At 37.7% G+C, this 18,210-nt stretch overlaps 1 protein-coding gene across 1 annotated transcript; it reads left to right on the top strand.

The window, feature by feature from the left end:
• Nucleotides 1-5,833: 5,833 nt before the first annotated feature.
• LOC115688702 (ARM REPEAT PROTEIN INTERACTING WITH ABF2-like) lies at nt 5,834-16,947 on the top strand. Its single transcript, XM_030614604.2, has 19 exons — nt 5,834-6,155; nt 7,024-7,181; nt 7,383-7,555; nt 7,639-7,759; nt 8,073-8,147; nt 8,266-8,360; nt 8,498-8,573; nt 9,419-9,523; nt 10,032-10,160; nt 10,270-10,338; nt 11,227-11,286; nt 11,443-11,566; nt 11,687-11,826; nt 14,265-14,328; nt 14,444-14,523; nt 14,708-14,772; nt 14,853-14,970; nt 15,036-15,154; nt 16,537-16,947. The coding sequence occupies exons 1-19, from the start codon at nt 5,864-5,866 to the stop codon at nt 16,625-16,627; spliced, it is 2,154 nt and encodes a 717-aa protein (XP_030470464.2). The 5' UTR covers nt 5,834-5,863; the 3' UTR covers nt 16,628-16,947.
• The last annotated feature ends 1,263 nt before the right edge of the window (nt 16,948-18,210 follow it).

Raw genomic sequence — 18,210 nt, 5'->3', positions numbered from 1 at the left:
TCCCCGTTGTCCTTTGATTCGGAAGCTTCGCCCGCGCTGCCCCGCGGCCGATCAAGGTCTCGAATTCGTCTGGCGGGTGCTTGGTGACCGGTCTCCGGGGAAGAGGAAGCCAGCGAGCTCTCTCCAATATCAGAACGCGCAACGATATATTATAGGCTGTGATCTCTCCGAATCTCCAGCTCCTACGCGTGCGGATTTTCGGGGAGACAGAATCATGCAAAATGGCGGGAAAGTGAATTTCGAGAGTCTTGCTTTGAATTCAGGATGATCCGACGGGATCGGGCTAAGAGGAGGCCGAGTTAATTGGGCTTTGCCTTAACGTTCCGTAAAAAATGAATGATTTGAAAAACATTTTCCTAAAAAAATGATTGATTGTTAACTTTACTTTTTACTATCTACAACAATTTATACTCTTACCTTACCAAAAAAAAAACAATTTATATCCAAGCATTTTTGTGAATGGTGAAATTTTTTTCGATTTATTTATTTTTGTAAGCGATATGAGCAACCACTTTTAAAAAAATGGTTAATATGGCAAAAAACTCCAAGCTGATATACCTATGATAAATTTACATTTCATTAGTTTCCATTAAATTTTAATGACAAATTGCTGAGTTAGATAACGCATGGCAGTTGACGGGTATACCAGTTTGCAGTTTTACCCTCCATTTGTCACAAGTGCATTAATTTGAGATTTTTCATGGTATAAATCCAATTTAACGGAAAATAAATTGATCACAAATTTTACAGATTAGTCGAGTTTGCAATACAGGGACATTTACATTAGCGCTTTTGAAGATCTCTTCAGGGGTATATCTTCTACCCAGGAGTTTTAATTATGTGCATAAAGAAAAACAAGTGTACCTCATTTATAATTCAATTATTCATTCATTCGATTTGAGGTTCAAGGTGTATGGACATTTCAGATCGTGACAGATATCTCAGTATTTGATGTGTGGCTTGGTCCATTCTTACGCAAACTACCTATGCTAGGAGCTGCAACTTGTCTGAACCCTCTCATCACGGTAATCATTTCCTGCCCTTCTTGAATCGAGTATGGGCCTAGTCCGTCCATGAACCACACATTTACGAGGATCCTACTTTGATACCATTGATAACAACCCGGCCTATTCTACTTGTGTCAAGCCCCCAAAAGGAGTATTCTGAGCGACCACACAAGATGGTTGACCATTTGAGATTGAATGTCGACTTATAAATTACTTAACATGGCCGCTCCCATTCAAAGTGGAACTTGGGATGACACGTTAAAAACTCAAATGTGTTGGCCACCAAAAAAAGAAAAAAAAAAGAGAAATGACTAATGCAAAATTATCCATTGTCCCACTTATATCTTATTCTTACACAATGTCCACACACAGTATCATCAATGCGCCTCACAGGGAAGTTTCATCTCTTTTCTTTATTTCCACAACATTCCAAAGACACTGAATTTCATGGCAACTCACATGGTGAAACTCCTCATGGTTTTCGAAAAGCTTAGGCGAATTGAAGGCCCTGCTTTCCAAAGATGGCTCGTGAATATCCATTTTTATCTAACGATTAATAAAGGTGGCTCGTGTTACAATACCACAACAATGGGACATTTTCTCTTACATAAGTCCACGGAATTGTACATGTAAAAGTATGCACCATTGTATATACCTTACAAATGTTCAGCTTCTTGAAAGAAAAATTCTGTTTTTGATTTAGTAACGTAGAGTTTTCTCAACCGTAAGATTTCAAATGCTATAGAGATGATTTCGATAATTTTAACTACGATTTTTTGCTCAAAATTACACAAAAGTTCTCAATGATATATTATATAGTCAATAATCGGCATACATAACTATATAAATTGTCTTTTTGATGCGTCAAACGCCGCTCGTAGCAAACAAGCGACTTGCAACTCGCTTATCTAGTCCTAGCCACAAGTGAATAGCTTACCAACAATTTTTATCGCATAAGGACGTTTTTTTTTTTAAACTTTCAAGATTAATAGCTGCTTTAATAATCAACCACTATTTACTTTTATAGCTTATCAACGCTTACAAAGTTCGTAGCTTTGTTTGAGATTCCCAACCTTAATTTGATTGATATACCAATATTAATTAAGTTAAGATGCCAAATGATTTTGGTCACTTACCAATCTTTATCTTGCTAGGTTTTGAAAATTGAAAAGTACCAACATCTCTTTATAACGTCGCAGTCTCAGAGGATGTAAAGGAGGCCAGGGAGGATCCTTCACGAACTCCGGGGGAATAGTGATGTTGAAGTAATTCAGGACGACAGAAGAGTTGTAGTAGAAGAAATCAGCTCTCGCATCTGAGGCTACTGAGACGACCATACACGGCAATGACGACGACGAGCGTACGAAGATGGATGATTCAGTTGAGATGAAATTCAAGACTGGTCTGCAGCGTGCCGATGCGGGTGACCGAGTGCCGAGGAATGTGCCTGCGGTTGCACTGAAGAATAAGGGGTTCGCCGTTTTCGAAGGTCGGGGCGAGGAGGAGGAGTTTCTGGAGTTTATGCATTGGCCAAGATGGTGACTCGTCCAAGCTCGGGATCGTCATTGCAATTTTGCTTCATCCACTGCTCCTGCAACTTGTTTTCATCGGCTCTTACGTTGGATACACAAAACTGTCCAAGAAAAGAGAAGTCCAAAGAAACTCTTTTGGTGTTCCTGCAAATGTAAGGAAGTCGAATCTGAATTTCGATGATGAAACTGATTGCTAGTTTGATTACCCTATCATCATGTTTGGTGGTTTCCATGTTAGTCTAGATCAATTTTACTGCATAATATTTCGTGGCCGCTATTTCCACCTCCTATACGAGTAAATCCAACCAATTTCACTAGAAAGACAAAATTATCCTCAACCATTCAATTGCAATTTGAATTGGTGGTCCCAAATTCATTTATTTATTTTTTATTAGTTTTTTTAATATCTATGTGGAATCTATTACCATAATTAAGAATTTCATATGTTTAGTTTTGTTTATTGCAGAATTTCATGTATATTAAAGGCACTATGTTTTTTTTTATTATTAGATATTACTTTCATAAAAGTCGGTTTTGTCAAAAAGATAGATTTCCAAGAAATCTAGTTCTTTTCTACATCATCGAGCAAATTTGTGGATAAATTGTCAAGTAGAGTATAGAACGAATTTAAAATAGACAACTTTTTAACACATTGACTTGTTTATATATTTTCACTTTTGTTGTGTATATCATCATCAAACCCCTTCTTATCGATTTTCTTTTGCATACAAATACAAATAAGGGGATGGTCACATGAAGCAAAAAAAAACGCCTCTTTGAAGATTTTTCAAAATAAAATCACAATACATTCTCCAACGTGAAAATGTAGAAGATAAAATTTAATTAAATCAAAACTTTGCATAAAATAAGATTTTTTTAAAATGCCTGTGAAATATCATTATTTGGATTGACAAAAATTAATATCATCCATAAACTCTTTATGAAAAAATATCATAATGCCTTATTGTATATAATGTTTTTAGTGTATTTCTAGATATTCCTCTAACGCTATACATGCTTTGGCAAATATTACCAAAAAAGTCATAAACTATTGAACTTTTGTCAATTTAGTCCCAAACCGTTTAATTGTACCATTAAATCCTAAATCTTTTTTTCATTTCGCCAATGGAGTCCATCCGATCAATTTTGGTACGAAGGTCAAAAGCCTGAGTTTTGTTTCTACACTCCCCATTTCACAATTCACCAAACATAGATATGTTAATTTTCACGTATTACACACTTTTGGTTGTTAATAATTACTTTCCTTGTGCAGGGAATACTTAAGTATTAGAAATTTTTACAGGAATTTATACAAAATAAAATTCGCATACTCTTTACTTGTTTGGATTAAAACCCCAAACCGGTACATTTATGACAACTTTACTCTCCATTAAATTAGATTAATACCACAAAAAATCACAAATTGATAATCCTGTGACAAGTGTAGGGGTAAAACCCCAAACTGGTATACCTATCAACTACCACGTGTCGTCCAACTTAGCAATTTAACGGTAAAATTTAACGAAAACTAATGCAATGTAAATTTGTCACAGGTGTATCAATTTGAGGTTTTTGATGGTCGAAAAATTAATTTGGGGTAAATTTGTTATAGGTGTACCAGTTTGAGGTTTTTTCGTGATATCTTGATTTGGTTCTTCAATTTCGTTAAGGTCGCACTTTATTAAGATTCCCAAGACAAATATATGAACTTCCCTTTATCAATTACTCATGATTTTGAATTCGTTTCTTCTTGATGTGGAGTTGTAGCTACTTGTATTCAGAATTTCCTTAAAAATTTCTACAGCTCATTATTCATTGAAAGGGTAATTACATTTATTATACAACTAAAATGTACAAGAAATATCCGTAGATATTTTGCTAATTAAAAATTCATTCATTGGCGATGCCCACCCATATACATTATACACACACTCATGATGTATACACCAAATGCATTCAAATCTATAAGGATTTTATGCAAGGCACTTAAAAAGAATTCGATACTTTTGGTTTTGAGTTATTTTTAATATTCCTGTAAGTAGAATTTTTTTTTTGGGAGAAATAACCATGATATATGATTGCTAGTATATTCTTTTAAAGTTATAATGTAATCGCATCAAGAAACGATTTGTTTCGCGAAAAATAAATGATTTCCTTCGTTATCGATATGCTTAAAGTTTGAACCATGCAATCATCCCCACAAAAGCAATGATAGGCCCAAGATGTTCGCTTTGCCAAAATGAGTCATTGACCAATTTCTTAATTCATAGATGATGATGGGTTGAGTTGTTATATGAATTAGTTATATTCATTAAATGATCATATATAAGTTTACAACTTACTTAAATCTAACTCACCTCCATAACTCTCTCTTCATTCTCTCTCGCTATCACTTGATCTCGCGTTCATTCACTTTGCGCTTTCATCTCAGTGTGGGTATGAATTTTCCTAAACTCGATTAAATATGAAAATGTTTTAACAATATGGATTGGGTCGGGTCGGGTGTGGATTTGGTATGAGTCGAATTGGATATGGGTCACTGGATTTGCATTATATATAAATGAGTCAAAACGGATTAAATGGATCTATTTTTTTTGGTCAGTCCTACTCTATCTCTCACTTACGATACATACTCAGACTTGCGCCCCACCTCTTGCAGGGATGGGTCTATTTGGGTCGGACTATTTTTAACTCGACTCAACCCACTCATTTAACGGGTCTACATGAGGCCAATTAATCTCAACTGTCAAATTATATAGGATTAATACCACGAAAAATCCCAAACTGGTACATCCGTGATAAATTAACCCCAAAAATTAACCCCTAAATTGGTACACCGTGACAAATTTACCCTTCGTTAATTTTCGTTAAATTTTACTGTCAAATTGCTGAGTTGGATGACACGTGAGGGGTTTTACCCTCCGTTTATCACAAGTGACCAATTTGCGGTTTTTGTGACATTAATCCAATTTAACGGAAACTAACATAGGGTAAATTTGTCACAAATGTATCAATTTGAGATTTTTGGTAGTCAAAAAAATTAATTCGAAGTAAATTTATCATAAATATATGAGTTTGTGATTTTTTATAATATTAAACCAATTATACGCGGACGTCGAGTTGAACTTGCCTAACCAAACACGTGACATTATCCGAACAATAGTAAAATTGCAACGACAGCCTGGCAGGTTGATTTGGCGTTGGGCCCCACAAGCCCAAAAAAACCGCGGGGAAGAACGAGGGCAAAGCGAAACACACAAAACCGAAAGCCAAAACGTCACTCGCTCCCTCTCTCTCTACGTCCATATCTCTTCGCCGTCGCTGATGGAGTCCACCGGCGACCGCGACCCCGCCGGCGGCCACCGCTGCCACCGGCCGGAGGAGAGAGGCCAGAAGCGCAAGGCGGAGGCAGGGCCGGGGCCCTACGTTGGTCCCCGCTCTCCCGCGGAGTGGTTTGCGCTGGTCAGGCGCGTGGTCACGGAGGCCGACCCGGCGAAGCTGGTGCCCCTCGCGATCGAGATGGTCGGCATCCTCGACCGTACCTTCTCCTGGCACGAGGACGATCGCGACGACGCCCAGAGCGCCATTGGCATCCTTGCTGCACTCGCCGAGAAGGGTAACGAGTCACTGAGCGCACGCCTCCCCCACTTCTTGTCGCGTTGATCGTCTCGAGTTCGTCTGTTTATAGCGTAGAGGTTGATTGATTGCTGGGACGTTAGCTGATTGATCGTGGAATCTCGTCACGCGCGATTAGTGTAGGCTGTGGAGTTGGTGAATGACTGAATGAACCATTAAAAGAATCGATCGAAGTACGTAACCAAGTAAAATCAGAATGCAGACACAGAGAAGGATGAGGAAGAAGAAGAGACAGAGTGCGGTCGAGATTTGACGAGAACGCTGCGCAAAGATGCGATTTTTGCGATTCTCGACCTCAGACTAATCTCACTGATATACGCAATGAGCGATCCAGGGTCGAGATTAAACGGTCAGAGAAGCTCTGTTTTAGCGAATACCTTTCGGTTGGTGAGCCACCAAGACAAGTACGAGAAGAAGAAGCCATCGTTGTTCTGGCCCTGGTTCTTGCTGGGGTTGATGCAATGTGGGTTCTTGTTCTTGCTACTGCAGAACAATCAACCACGGACGACTATTTCTCTTCTCTCTCCCTCGCCTCTCTGTCCCTCTCAGAGGCTACAACACATTCTTGTGAGGGGCAATAATAAAGGGATGAGCGGAATGAGAGTGGAGGGAGTAAATGAGAGGAGAGGGAAAATGGAAAGGAGTTGGTGGTGGTGAGGTCAGAGAGAGAGAGAGAGAGAGAGAGAGAGAGAGAGAGAGAGGGGAATGGAAATGGGAGGATTTAAATTGGGTTTGAAGAGATTTTGGAAAAGTAAAATAAGAGGGAGAGAGAGATAGAGAGAGAAAATGCCGGCTTTGACCTCAGAGAAAGCTTTATTTTATTTTTTAATTTTTTTAATCTTTTGTAGGTAAATGTGTGAACGAGATGGTTGAGAATGGAGTGATTCCTGCTTTAGTGAAGCATTTGCAAGCGCCGCCTTCGGGAGAAGGGGACAAGTGCGAGAAGTTTCGCTGGCATGAAGTTGAGAAGTCGAGTGCATACGCTCTGAGATTGCTTGCTGAGAAGGTAAGTGTAGTTCATATTGCTGATCTTTTTTCGAAGTTTTTCAAGATGTAGATGCAATCAAGGTAAGTTTTTGTGTCTTCTTTCAATTGGAAATGTTAAAACTTCTATCTTCTACTTTTGGATTAAGTTTGAAGCACTACATTGTGGTCAAGGGCTATTTATTCTGCTCAAGTCTTCTTTTCCGTCTCTTGGTTTCAACAGCCAGAGCATCGACAACTCATAGTTAATGCTGGTGCCTTATCCCATCTACTCAATCTGTTGAAGCGGCACAAAGCAGGCTCTAGTTCACAGTCTGTGAATGGTCTTATTCTAAGAGCAGCCGAGGCTATTGCAAAGCTTGTTCTAGGTAATAGCAGCGCCAACTTCGTTGTAAGGTATTATGGCTTTCATACTTGTATGATTAATTGTCATTTTTTATAGTACCACATCTTTCCTTGATTATACGGTGGATTTGTAGGATGGGAGGTGGTATTCCACTACTGGTTGAGTTGCTAGATGCCAATGACAAATATGTGCAAGGTGCAGCTGCCGTGGTGTTGTGCATGCTGGCTTTGGAAAATAAAGAGAATAGGAATCAGGTGGTCACATTTTAGGAAGTTAAAACTTCCAATTTGTCCTTCTGCAGCAATATTCGCCAAAAAATCTAGTGTCTATGGAGTGGCTTTTATTTTTTATCTTTTGCTTTTTTCAAATCTTGCAGCTCAAGCATCATTCTTTTTAAATTTTAACGGGCTAAACTTTCATATTATACAATTACTGACATGTAAATTTAAATAATCTATTTATTATTTCTTTTTAAAATAATATTCTGGACTTTACCAGGAAAGGAAAATGCTGCTTTTTATTTTTATATGCCAAATCAAATGGACTATTAGTAACTTGTAATTTCAGATCTTGGATTGTGGTGCTCTTCCAAGCATTGTGTTGATGCTCAAATCTGAGAATGCTGACATACACATTAAGGCGGTAAAATTTCTAGACAACCATTGTGCTTCATTGACCTATTTATGTGCTTATTATGGATTCTTAACTCGTTAATTGCACCACTAAAACTCACAATTTGCAGTGATCACTGGCTTTTCAGGTTGCATTGATTAGTGTTCTAGTGCGCTCATCTCCAAAAATAAAGAAGGATGTTCTGGCTGCTGGAGCTTTGCAACCTATCATTAGATTGCTCAGGTATGACTATGTCTTGGGTTTATTCATTGGTCACTATGTCTTTTGCTTGGTTGGCAAAGCAACTGTATATTGCAACTGTTTCATGTTGGAAACTACTGTCTCTTTGTGAAATTCAAAGTTCGTCTGTTGCAATGCAGTTCCAGCTGTGTTTTGAGCCAGAAGGAGGCAGCTCGCTTAGTTGGGCTATTTGCTGCTGCCAATTCAGTTTGTAAGGTGACTTATGAGAGTTGCTGTTTTACTTGTGATCCCTCTATATCCTTTGCTCTGTAGTTTTTTGTCTTCTATATATTTCTCTAAAGAAATATCATTTATATTACTTTTTATAGTGAAAACGATGATCACTTCTCTCTGTGCATCCCCGAGAGCCCTCTGCCTGGGCCTCAGAGATCATATAAATATTTTTTTGAGGTCCTACTATTGGTCCTACGAAAGAGCCCTTACAAATGATCCTCATTTTCTTTACTTTCAAAATTTCAGCAAAGTAGCTACTGTCTGCTGCTTAAGTGTACTGAAAATTTTCGACCAAAAAAAAAGTGTACCAAAAATTTCACTATATCTTAAACTGCATAAATGACAATACAAGTACCTAGTTTGACAAATGGTAATGTCCACTTTCCTTCATCACACACATGAGCAAGCTTTCTTAACTGTATGCATCTTTTATTTAGTCCGATGATTGTAAGTAGCATATATAAATGTGGATGTACTAGTCTAGAAAACCTGATGTACTAATCATACGATGTGTTAAGTACAATAAATACGACAGAGGTTTTGGTAATGCATGTCTGGCTTTTGATCCGGAATCTTCTCTGGTCAAGTTATATGAAACCGCTCTGAGCTAAAGTTTCTTATCTTTGAATTCCATACTTTGGTCCTCGGCATAAGGGTCCAAACAGATGTTATTGGCAAAAATGTCTAAGGGATTATTTTTGCTGCTCTTTCTCTCTCAAGAAGCTGAATGGTTTTGTTTGTATTCCGATTGTGACTAGAAGCTCATTTGCTCACATTATTCAACAATGTTATACTTCTTGTCCATTTTAATGAAAAGCTTTAAACAGGCTATCGTTCAGAGGGGTGCAGTACGTCCACTTATTGAGATGCTTCGATCACCTAATCTTCAAGCGAGGGAATTTTCGGCTTCTGCATTGTGGAGATTGGCTCAGGTCATTTTACTCTACTGCAGCACTGGTCATTGATTTATAAGAATGTTGTGCTCAATTTATTTGAATGCTTTTCTTTTCCTTTATAGTTTCAATGACTTAAATTTCCCCTGCGTTTGAAAATTTAGAAGTTATCGTAGATATTAATGAAATTCCTGACTTCAGAAAATGGGGAGTTTGCACCTGTAGTTACCATGACTAGTTAATCCTATTGTATGGTTTATACATAGTAGATGTCAATGTGGTTTGCATGCTTAATTGCTGTTAATTCAATCAACCTTTTCAACTTCTGGACATGAACTCATTGTCATCTTGTAGTGATTCATAGAATACTTAGCCATGACTTGCTGATAAAGCTGGTAGTTCAATTTAATTCCCCTCTGAACTTCATCATCTGCTTTCTGACAGCATGAAAATGAGCAATATATTAGCTTGGAGTAGAGCGGCTCTCTGGTTGGGCTAGTTGTGAGATTTACTGTACTCACTATAGGAAACACGTTCTTAATTTCAGAACTCAGACACTCAGGTTGGTATTGCTCATGAGGGCGGCTTACTGGCATTACTGAGACTTCTAGATTCAGAAAGTGAATCATTGCAGGATGTTGCTGCATGTGCTCTTCATTCTTTATTGAATAATGAGGTATTGAATAATCAGAAACTTTTCTGGACCAAGACTCAAACCCTATTGAAGTGGATGGCTGTCGACAACATTCCCGCGTCATCTAATGGATTTTCTTCATTTTTCACAGGATAACGTGTCAGATTTTATAACTATTGGTGGATTTCGGAAGCTACAGAGAGGAGAATTCACTGGCCGAGTAAGTCTAAGTCAATCTCCTTGTTGGCGACTCTCATATCATACTCAACATTAATTATCCAAGCAGACGAAAAAATATTTGTCCTGCTACTGCTACGATCTGTACAATTGATGCCAAGATTGTTTTGGTACCACCAAATAACATCACCCAATGAGAAAATTCCTTTTCAACTTGGTTCATCTACTATGTTTTCCTAGACTCTAAATGTGCAGCAGCAGGCTCTACTCAACTTTCCAAAAATTGAGCTGGAGGACCCCGTTGCACAAGGATGTGTCCTTAAACTTGACATAAAGAGCCACATCCCCTGCGCATGATTGATGAACCTTTTCGTAACATCCAAAGTTATTGGATAGGGATGCTCTGGACCGGGTTGTAAGTTGAGTGGCATGTTGCTCTTGTGTTCTAAGTATAGAGGATGTTTAGCTTGAAGTTTAACATTGCAATATTTTTGAAAACCCTAACCTGAGTAGGAGTGAAGGACTGTTTCACTATATGAAGTATAGAGACTAAAACCATTAGCATTAAAGTTTAGGGGCTCACTTACCAAATTTCCCAAAGCATAGTGAGTGTCTAGGCAATAATGACAAATATTTCCATTTAAATTTAGGCGTCTAGCAATGCAATGAGGAACTACCTAGGTAACTCTTTCTTCTTCAATCATTTATAGTGCTACCATGACAAATTATGTGCCATATTCAATTATGTATCTCAATTTGATTGGAAGTCTGAAGCAATCAAACTAGGAAGCTAAGTTGCACTCGTGGCCAATTGATGTCTTGGGGCACACTAAAAACCTATGAAATATATTATGAGATACTTACTATATGAAGCATTTCTATGCCTTTGTGTTAGTATTAGTACGAGTTTGTTCGCCATGTTGTTTTGCAGGTCACAAAAGTTCGTGTTAAAAGAACAGTGAAGAGATTAGAGCAAAAGATTCGAGGCCGAGTGCGTATCTATCTTTATAAAGACATTCTTCGTGATAGTGATGCTTATTTTGCAATCTTTTTATGCTGGCGATGCTTATATACCGTAGGCAGGTTGTGCAGTGTGCTTTTCATACTTAACATTGGTCAAATAATTTTTTGGTTTTCTTCTATGTAGGTCTTCAAACACTTATTGCTTTTAATGCGTGCATCAAAGAGTACCATCCAAGGAAGAGTAGCTGTAGCTCTTGCACACCTTTCTCTCCCAACAAATCAACGGATGATTTTTATCGATAATAATGGCATGTTATACTTTGGAATATTTATTAGCTTTTCTATGCCCAACATATCATGCTCAAGAGCCATCAACTACCATGTTAGAAAAACTTTTTAGTGACTAAAAAAGCTATTTTTTCATGAAGGATTGAAGTTGCTAGTTGGGTTACTTATTTCTTCATGTCCCGAGGAGCAAGTTGATGGTGCACTAGCTTTGTTCAAGTTGGCTAATAAAGCAATGATCTTTTCACCTTTAGATGCAGATTCTCCTGCTCCAGCACCGCAAGTATGCTTTTTATGTATTTACTCTAGCCCATTATACTTATACTTTATTAGAAACTTGGTCTTCGAATTTATAATGCCTATACTTATTGCCTAGTTTCACTTGTGTTTCCCAATGCTCCTTGTCGGAGGAAGGTTTGGTATTCCAGAGAAGCTTGTAATTTAGGGCTTTTGAAGCAACTTCTTCTGTCAGCTACACAATGGTGAATTGATCAACAATGCCATCTGATGGTGATGGTGATCTTTACCTTTGAGGGAATGTTTTGTTATGGGAGAAACAACATTCTATGAGAAACACCACGGAGTTTGGTATGTCATGTGCAGGGTAGGAGGTGCATTTAATCATTGTTAACGAATAATTATGTTTATAGAGGTTGACTTGTAAATAGTCCTACTATCATAAATAGCAAGGGGTGCATAGTCATCCCAACACAATCTTATAATCACTCTCTTGTTCTTTTACTTTCTCATGGTTTCAGAGCCATGACTTTAGCTGCATGTTAGCTAGTGTGGTTAAAATACCTAGTTGAGTTGTTGGGATTCAGAAAAACAAAGCCTATGGATCTAGTTTGTGATGATCAGGCTATACTGAACATTTTTTCTGACTGGGAACCAGGACGAAATTGGTTTGTGGTGATATCAAGATAGCCTTTTGTGGGTTCAAATGATCAACTTGCCGACTTATTTACTAAGTCTCTTGGAGGTCCTTGTTTGAATTACATATGTGACAAGTAACTTATACTACAATATATTTGCTTAAACTTGAAAAAGGGGGGGGGGGGTGTGGAGGGGGTGAAAGAATAATTCTATTTTTTTAGACATACATGCAGATACCTATATTGCATACTTATCAATGTACGAGGGGCACACAGTAAAACCGAACTAAACCATAAGCGTGTATTTGCAAAAAAAAAAATGTCTCTCTTGTTCCTTCGCAATTACAATAGATTTTGTTAATTGATCTTTTTCTTGTCGAAACAGAGCATATATCCAGCTACTTTTATAAAATGCTTGAAAAGGGACATGCGCATTTATAGGACTAACTTTGGATTGGGGATTCCTTAGATCCTTCATAGGTTTAGATTCATCGTAAGGCGGTGCATTTAGGATTAAATTTAACTAGGTTCGGCAACAAACTTGTTTCTCTGAGATATGGAAATACGATGCCAAATCATAGCTATACTTACACTTTCTTTGTGATCATGGTGAAAGGTGAATCTGGTTTGAACACGGAATTGATTTGGCTTGAGAAGTGGTAGTAGGATTCTGTTCCCCTATTCTTGTTGTCCTTCCAAATGGAGCATTTAGTGTAAGAACTGTATTTTACTTGAGCTCAAAACATGGGCTGTAAAGTGTATTACATACGAGTTTATAAGAATGATTTTCTCCTGTTTAAGAGATATATACACAGATGTTCTCATGAACTTCTAACTAAGGAAATTTTGTGATAAATGATGAAGTTGAGGATAATAGAGGATTCTAAAATAAGTGAATATTACCTTAGTAGTCAGCTGCGACTTCTTTTGTGGTATTCATAATGAAACCTCACCTCGCTGATACTTTTCCTAAGTTCTTCCAGGGTCACTAGTTCTACTTAGTTTACTAGACATTCTTCATCTCAGCTTCATCTAATCTAAAAGGAGTGTAAACATCACGAAGTATGAAGTAATTGTGAAATTGATATTTCATCTTGAGGCCTTAAATGCGAAACTATCCATTGTTCCACTTTCATCTTATTCCTACACAATGTTTAAGCGCAATGCATTACTTTGATTGTTGATACTATTCATGTAGTTCAGCTTGTATTATTGTCCATTACATAGTTGCCATCTTGGTGAAGACGCATTGCCTTTTGTTAGAGGGTAAAAACTTGTGACCATCCCGGAAGGGAAAGATTGGAGCACAAGAAAAGGGAAAGACATAGAGGCAGAATTCTCAACAAACAAATGACGAGTTTGAGGATGTGCTTATCGTGGCAGAATGCTGACATTGGCATGATCTCAAGTGATGTCTGTCACATAGACATGTTTCCGTGTCAATAGGTGGCTCTGTAGAAATCTTGGACGTTTGTATAATTTAAGGATGTTAGAAACAAGAAATCTAAGTTTGAAACTTGATGTTTTCTCTTTCATTGGGCTCTAATACCATCTAAAGAGGAGATAGTGGAGTAAGTAGATATTCTCTTACAGTAAGATGTGAGATCTCAGAATTGCATAACCACAATAATACAGTGGACATTAACATTGTTCACAGGTCATTAAATCCTTCTGGAAATTGAGTTCCTTGTTCTTCAAATCATTTTCACGAAGATTAAGTTTGACAAATCTATTACTATTTCTCCTTCGACATTTATGATCAATTAATTAATTTCGTTAATGCTTTAGCGATGCTTCTTTATTTGACCATATGTTCAATGCGCTGATGGAAGGAGTCTTATTGCAGATCTATCTGAGCGAGCAGTATGTGAACAATGCTATGCAATCTGATGTAACCTTTTTGGTTGAATGTGAGTTCGGGTTGTCTATCTAAGTTTGTATGCTCTTGTAAATTCAACCTAATTTCTGACTCTCCTGTTTGTTTTTATATCGGGCTGCCTCATGGTATTGACTTGCTTGTTGCAGCCAGACAATTCTACGCGCACAGAATTTGCTTGTCTGCTTCTTCAGATACATTCTGTGCAATGCTTGATGGCGGTTATCAGGCAAGTTTATTTATTCTGTTTAAGTTGGTATGTAATCATCAGTTGCGGCAGTCTGGCTCTTATTCTTGAGGAAACATACCCAGTTATTTTCATATTGAAGAAGCCTTATTAAGCTATCTGACTGTAGAGACGGGATTGGGTACACGATCCATTTTGACTGATTTCACTTTATGTGTTCTTACAGGAGAAGGATGCAACTAGCATAGAGATTCCAAACATAAGATGGGGGACTTTTGAGTTGATGATGAGGTCAATGCAATTTTTTTTTAACATGGCAAAGGGCCTATTTGCTTTATTCTCTAATTCACTAGATCCTTTAACTGGTACAGGTTCATGTATTCCGGGTCAGTTAAAATTACACCAGATATTGCACCAGAGCTTCTAAAAGCTGCTGATCAGTATCTCATTGAAGGACTAAAGCGACTTTGCGAGCATGCCATTGCACAGGTTAGCCAGAGAGGTTATCTGTCTATTTCCTTGATTACTGAGATAATTGGGAGTGCATATTGCAGGAACTATCTATGGAAACTATTTTAACTATCTATGAACTCTCCAAAGATTTCCATGCGACATCATTGAGGCATTCATGCATCTTGTTCATCCTGGAGCATTTCCATGAATTCAGGCATCGGTATGCAATCTCAATAGTTTTTAGACTTCTGAAATTATATAGTTTATTCTGCTAACGAGATAACTAAGAATGATAAATCTTTTGAAGTTGGTGTATGGAAAAATTATAAAGGTCTCTGTTATTTGGAAATTCTGTGGCCATTTGGCAACTAGCAAGCTTGGTATCTCGGTCAGGGCTGGGCTCTTTGCATACCAGAAGAATGATTATTGGCTCGATATTTATACCATTTTCCAGTAATGCCTGGCTAAGGCACTGTCCACAGATGCAACACGCTTTTTAAATGTGTTCTCGTTTAACTTCCAGAGATGCCGCAGATTTGCACATTCTGAACACAACATTTGACATATAAATCTTGTTTCATGTCTGACCAGCACTCCTCAACATTATATCAGGATAGAATTTTAAGGAGCAGATTACATTTGGGTCACATTTACATGCGATATCTCTTGGCTTAGAAACTCAGGATGGAGTCACTTGGTTCTCACATCACTAACAGTTGGACGGTCGAAAATCTACAATTGTTGCTAAGAGCCAAAACTCATATCACTAGTGGTTGATCACTTTGTGCCACTATCACCTTAAAGCTAAAGGCTGCAACATCAAGGTCACAGACTTTAGCTAAGTTGGCTAGCGTCACCCTGGTTGCCATTGCAAGGGATTGCTCATTGCAAGTGGCCACAATCCAACCTATATTACCCCGCAGTGAGCCGCAGGACATTGCTTAAGGGTTTTCATCTGGAATTTTTAAGCCAGGCTTATTATTATCCTCAGAAAAATTTCATCCAAGTAGAGATTTGACAGTATTATCTGGAGTTTCTGCATGAGGTGTGTAGTTTTGCCTGTGTTTGCATTCAAGTACGTGCATTTGCCATCGTCACCTGCTGCATTTGTAATTTCACAAAGGATTGCTAGTGAGAAACTTTCATTTGGGTTGGTTCTTTCCAGCCTTGGCCAATTAATATGAGAAAAGGAATCGTGGTACTGCTCCTGGCTATGTGATTTTCTAACTTGTTGCTTTTGTGAGGTTCAGCCTTTATTATGTTCAAAGCGTAATACTAGAGGTAGTCGATTTAGCAGTGAAATCCATCTTCCGCGGTTTGGTTCAGTGAGAAAGGATGGCACTATTTTGGTAGTTCAAATGGATCTTTGTGTATGTCTGTCTTCGCGTATGTATTGATAAGTCTGCTGTTAATGCTCGACTCTTGGTGATCGTGCATGCCTTCATCATTTTGTACTGACAAATGACATTTATTACTTGTCTTATGCCACCCTCCTAATTTCATTCAAATCAGTTTTGCCGTACAATCTTGAAATATAACTGCCTCTTAATATATTATTTTTCAGTTGCATTGTTTGCTAATATGGTTGTTGCAATTCTTCAGGTACTCTCATCTAATTCAAGGAATTGTGTCGGCAATACGTGATTATTTTTCTGAACTGTTGACTAAGTTAACCTACATGCAAAAGGCGTGAAAGCGCAGCAATTTCATTTGGCTCTGGCTAGTTATGGCGTTTAGAGAAAGTTAGCAGGCCTCTTGATGTAGGAGCAAGCCAATGGTGGACCATCTATACTTATCTCTGAGCCCTATTTTACTCCATAGATAAATTTTGCAAGAATTGAATATAGTCCAACTCTGACATGGTATAGTTCTTTTCATCTGCCTACATTCAATTAAACTAAAGGAGGCTTTCTTAGCCATTCAGGCACACACATCTTTCTTTCTCGAACAGGGACCGATTAGAAAACATTGCGTGAACTCAGTGAGAATTCAATATAAATTCAACTTTTATGCTGGATTTTTCTCTCTTTTTTCATCTGCCATCAACAAATCAACAAAAGGGAAAAGAAGGTTTTGAACGCTACTAGCAAGACTCATCTTTTTCCTTGCTAATTAGTGTGATTAAAAAGGAGTTGTTAATTAGTGTGATTTCGGGAACTAAAAAGGTTTGTTTTAGAATTTAGACAATGACAATGCTCATCCATATACATTATACACACATGATAAATACACCCAATGCATACAACTATATAGGGATATTATAGTTTTTTTAACACTCTTGTAAGTAGAAGATGTTTTTTTTGGAAGAAAAGCCATGAGCTATGATTACTAGTATATTGTCTAAAAGTTATAAACCTAAACTTGAAAAAGGTAATTTCATTTAAGTTGATTTTATTTTGAATTTCACGCTAATTTCCAGTTTGTGCTTAACAAAATACCATGATTATATTCTGCAGTTGATGAGAGCTTTGGTGAGAAGTATGGGCTGAGGTGTGCCAAAATGTGTTAATAAATCCGACCATCATGACGATGCTGCGTTAGTTGACATAAATCTTTCACACACACAATTACTAACATAAATCTTTCACACACACAATTAGGGAATGGATTTCCATTTGTGTATATCACTCAGCTACTATATGGGTATCTGCACACGTTCTGCATGCATTGAGTATTAAACTGAATGTCAACTCATGAGATCTATTTGTATTAATTATACGCACAATTGTAGTCATATATACATAACGCATGGATTACATTATCTTAAATAAACTTTAATAATACGTTGATTTTCCTATTGATAGTGATATGTGATATTACTTGTTGATACTATGTTGTTGTGCTCTCAGGATGAGCGTTGAGTAGATATCCTGCTTTAGACGTAGAGCTTTTGTTTACGCTTAGGCTTATCTCAAAATATTTTACAGATTAGTCGAGTTTGCAGTTCAGGGACATTTACATTAGCACTTTCGAAGATCTCTTCTAGGGTACATCTTCTATCTGGGAGTATTGATTATGTGCATAAAGAAAAACAAGTGTACCTCATTTGGAACTAAATTATTCATTCATTCGATTCGAGGTTCGAATTGTATGGACAATTCAGGTCGTGATAGATATCCCAGTATTCGATGTGTGGCCTGGTCCATTCTTGCCTCACTTGTCATCTTAAAAGCATATTAGGAACTGCACCTTGATCGAGCCCTCTCACCATGATGATTACTCCCCACCCTTGTTGAATCAAGTATGGGTCTAGTACGTCCATGAAACACATATTCA

This window comes from Syzygium oleosum, unplaced genomic scaffold (genome assembly GCF_021117445.2).
Source record: "Syzygium oleosum isolate NSW1041296 unplaced genomic scaffold, Sole_v2.1 Sole_v2.17, whole genome shotgun sequence".
In the NCBI taxonomy this organism is placed as follows: Eukaryota; Viridiplantae; Streptophyta; class Magnoliopsida; order Myrtales; family Myrtaceae; genus Syzygium; species Syzygium oleosum.
Note: the sequence above shows the minus strand (reverse complement) of the source record. Positions and strands in the feature narration are given on the sequence as shown.

Bases quoted from the DNA above. Each gene is read 5' to 3' on its own strand.
- LOC115688702 (XM_030614604.2), top strand. From the start codon at position 5,864: ATGGAGTCCACCGGCGACCGCGACCCCGCCGGCGGCCACCGCTGCCAC. The intron at 8,148-8,265 runs GTAAAATTTCTA...CTGGCTTTTCAG, and splicing joins CTGACATACACATTAAGGCG to GTTGCATTGATTAGTGTTCT. The intron at 8,361-8,497 runs GTATGACTATGT...GTTGCAATGCAG, and splicing joins CCTATCATTAGATTGCTCAG to TTCCAGCTGTGTTTTGAGCC.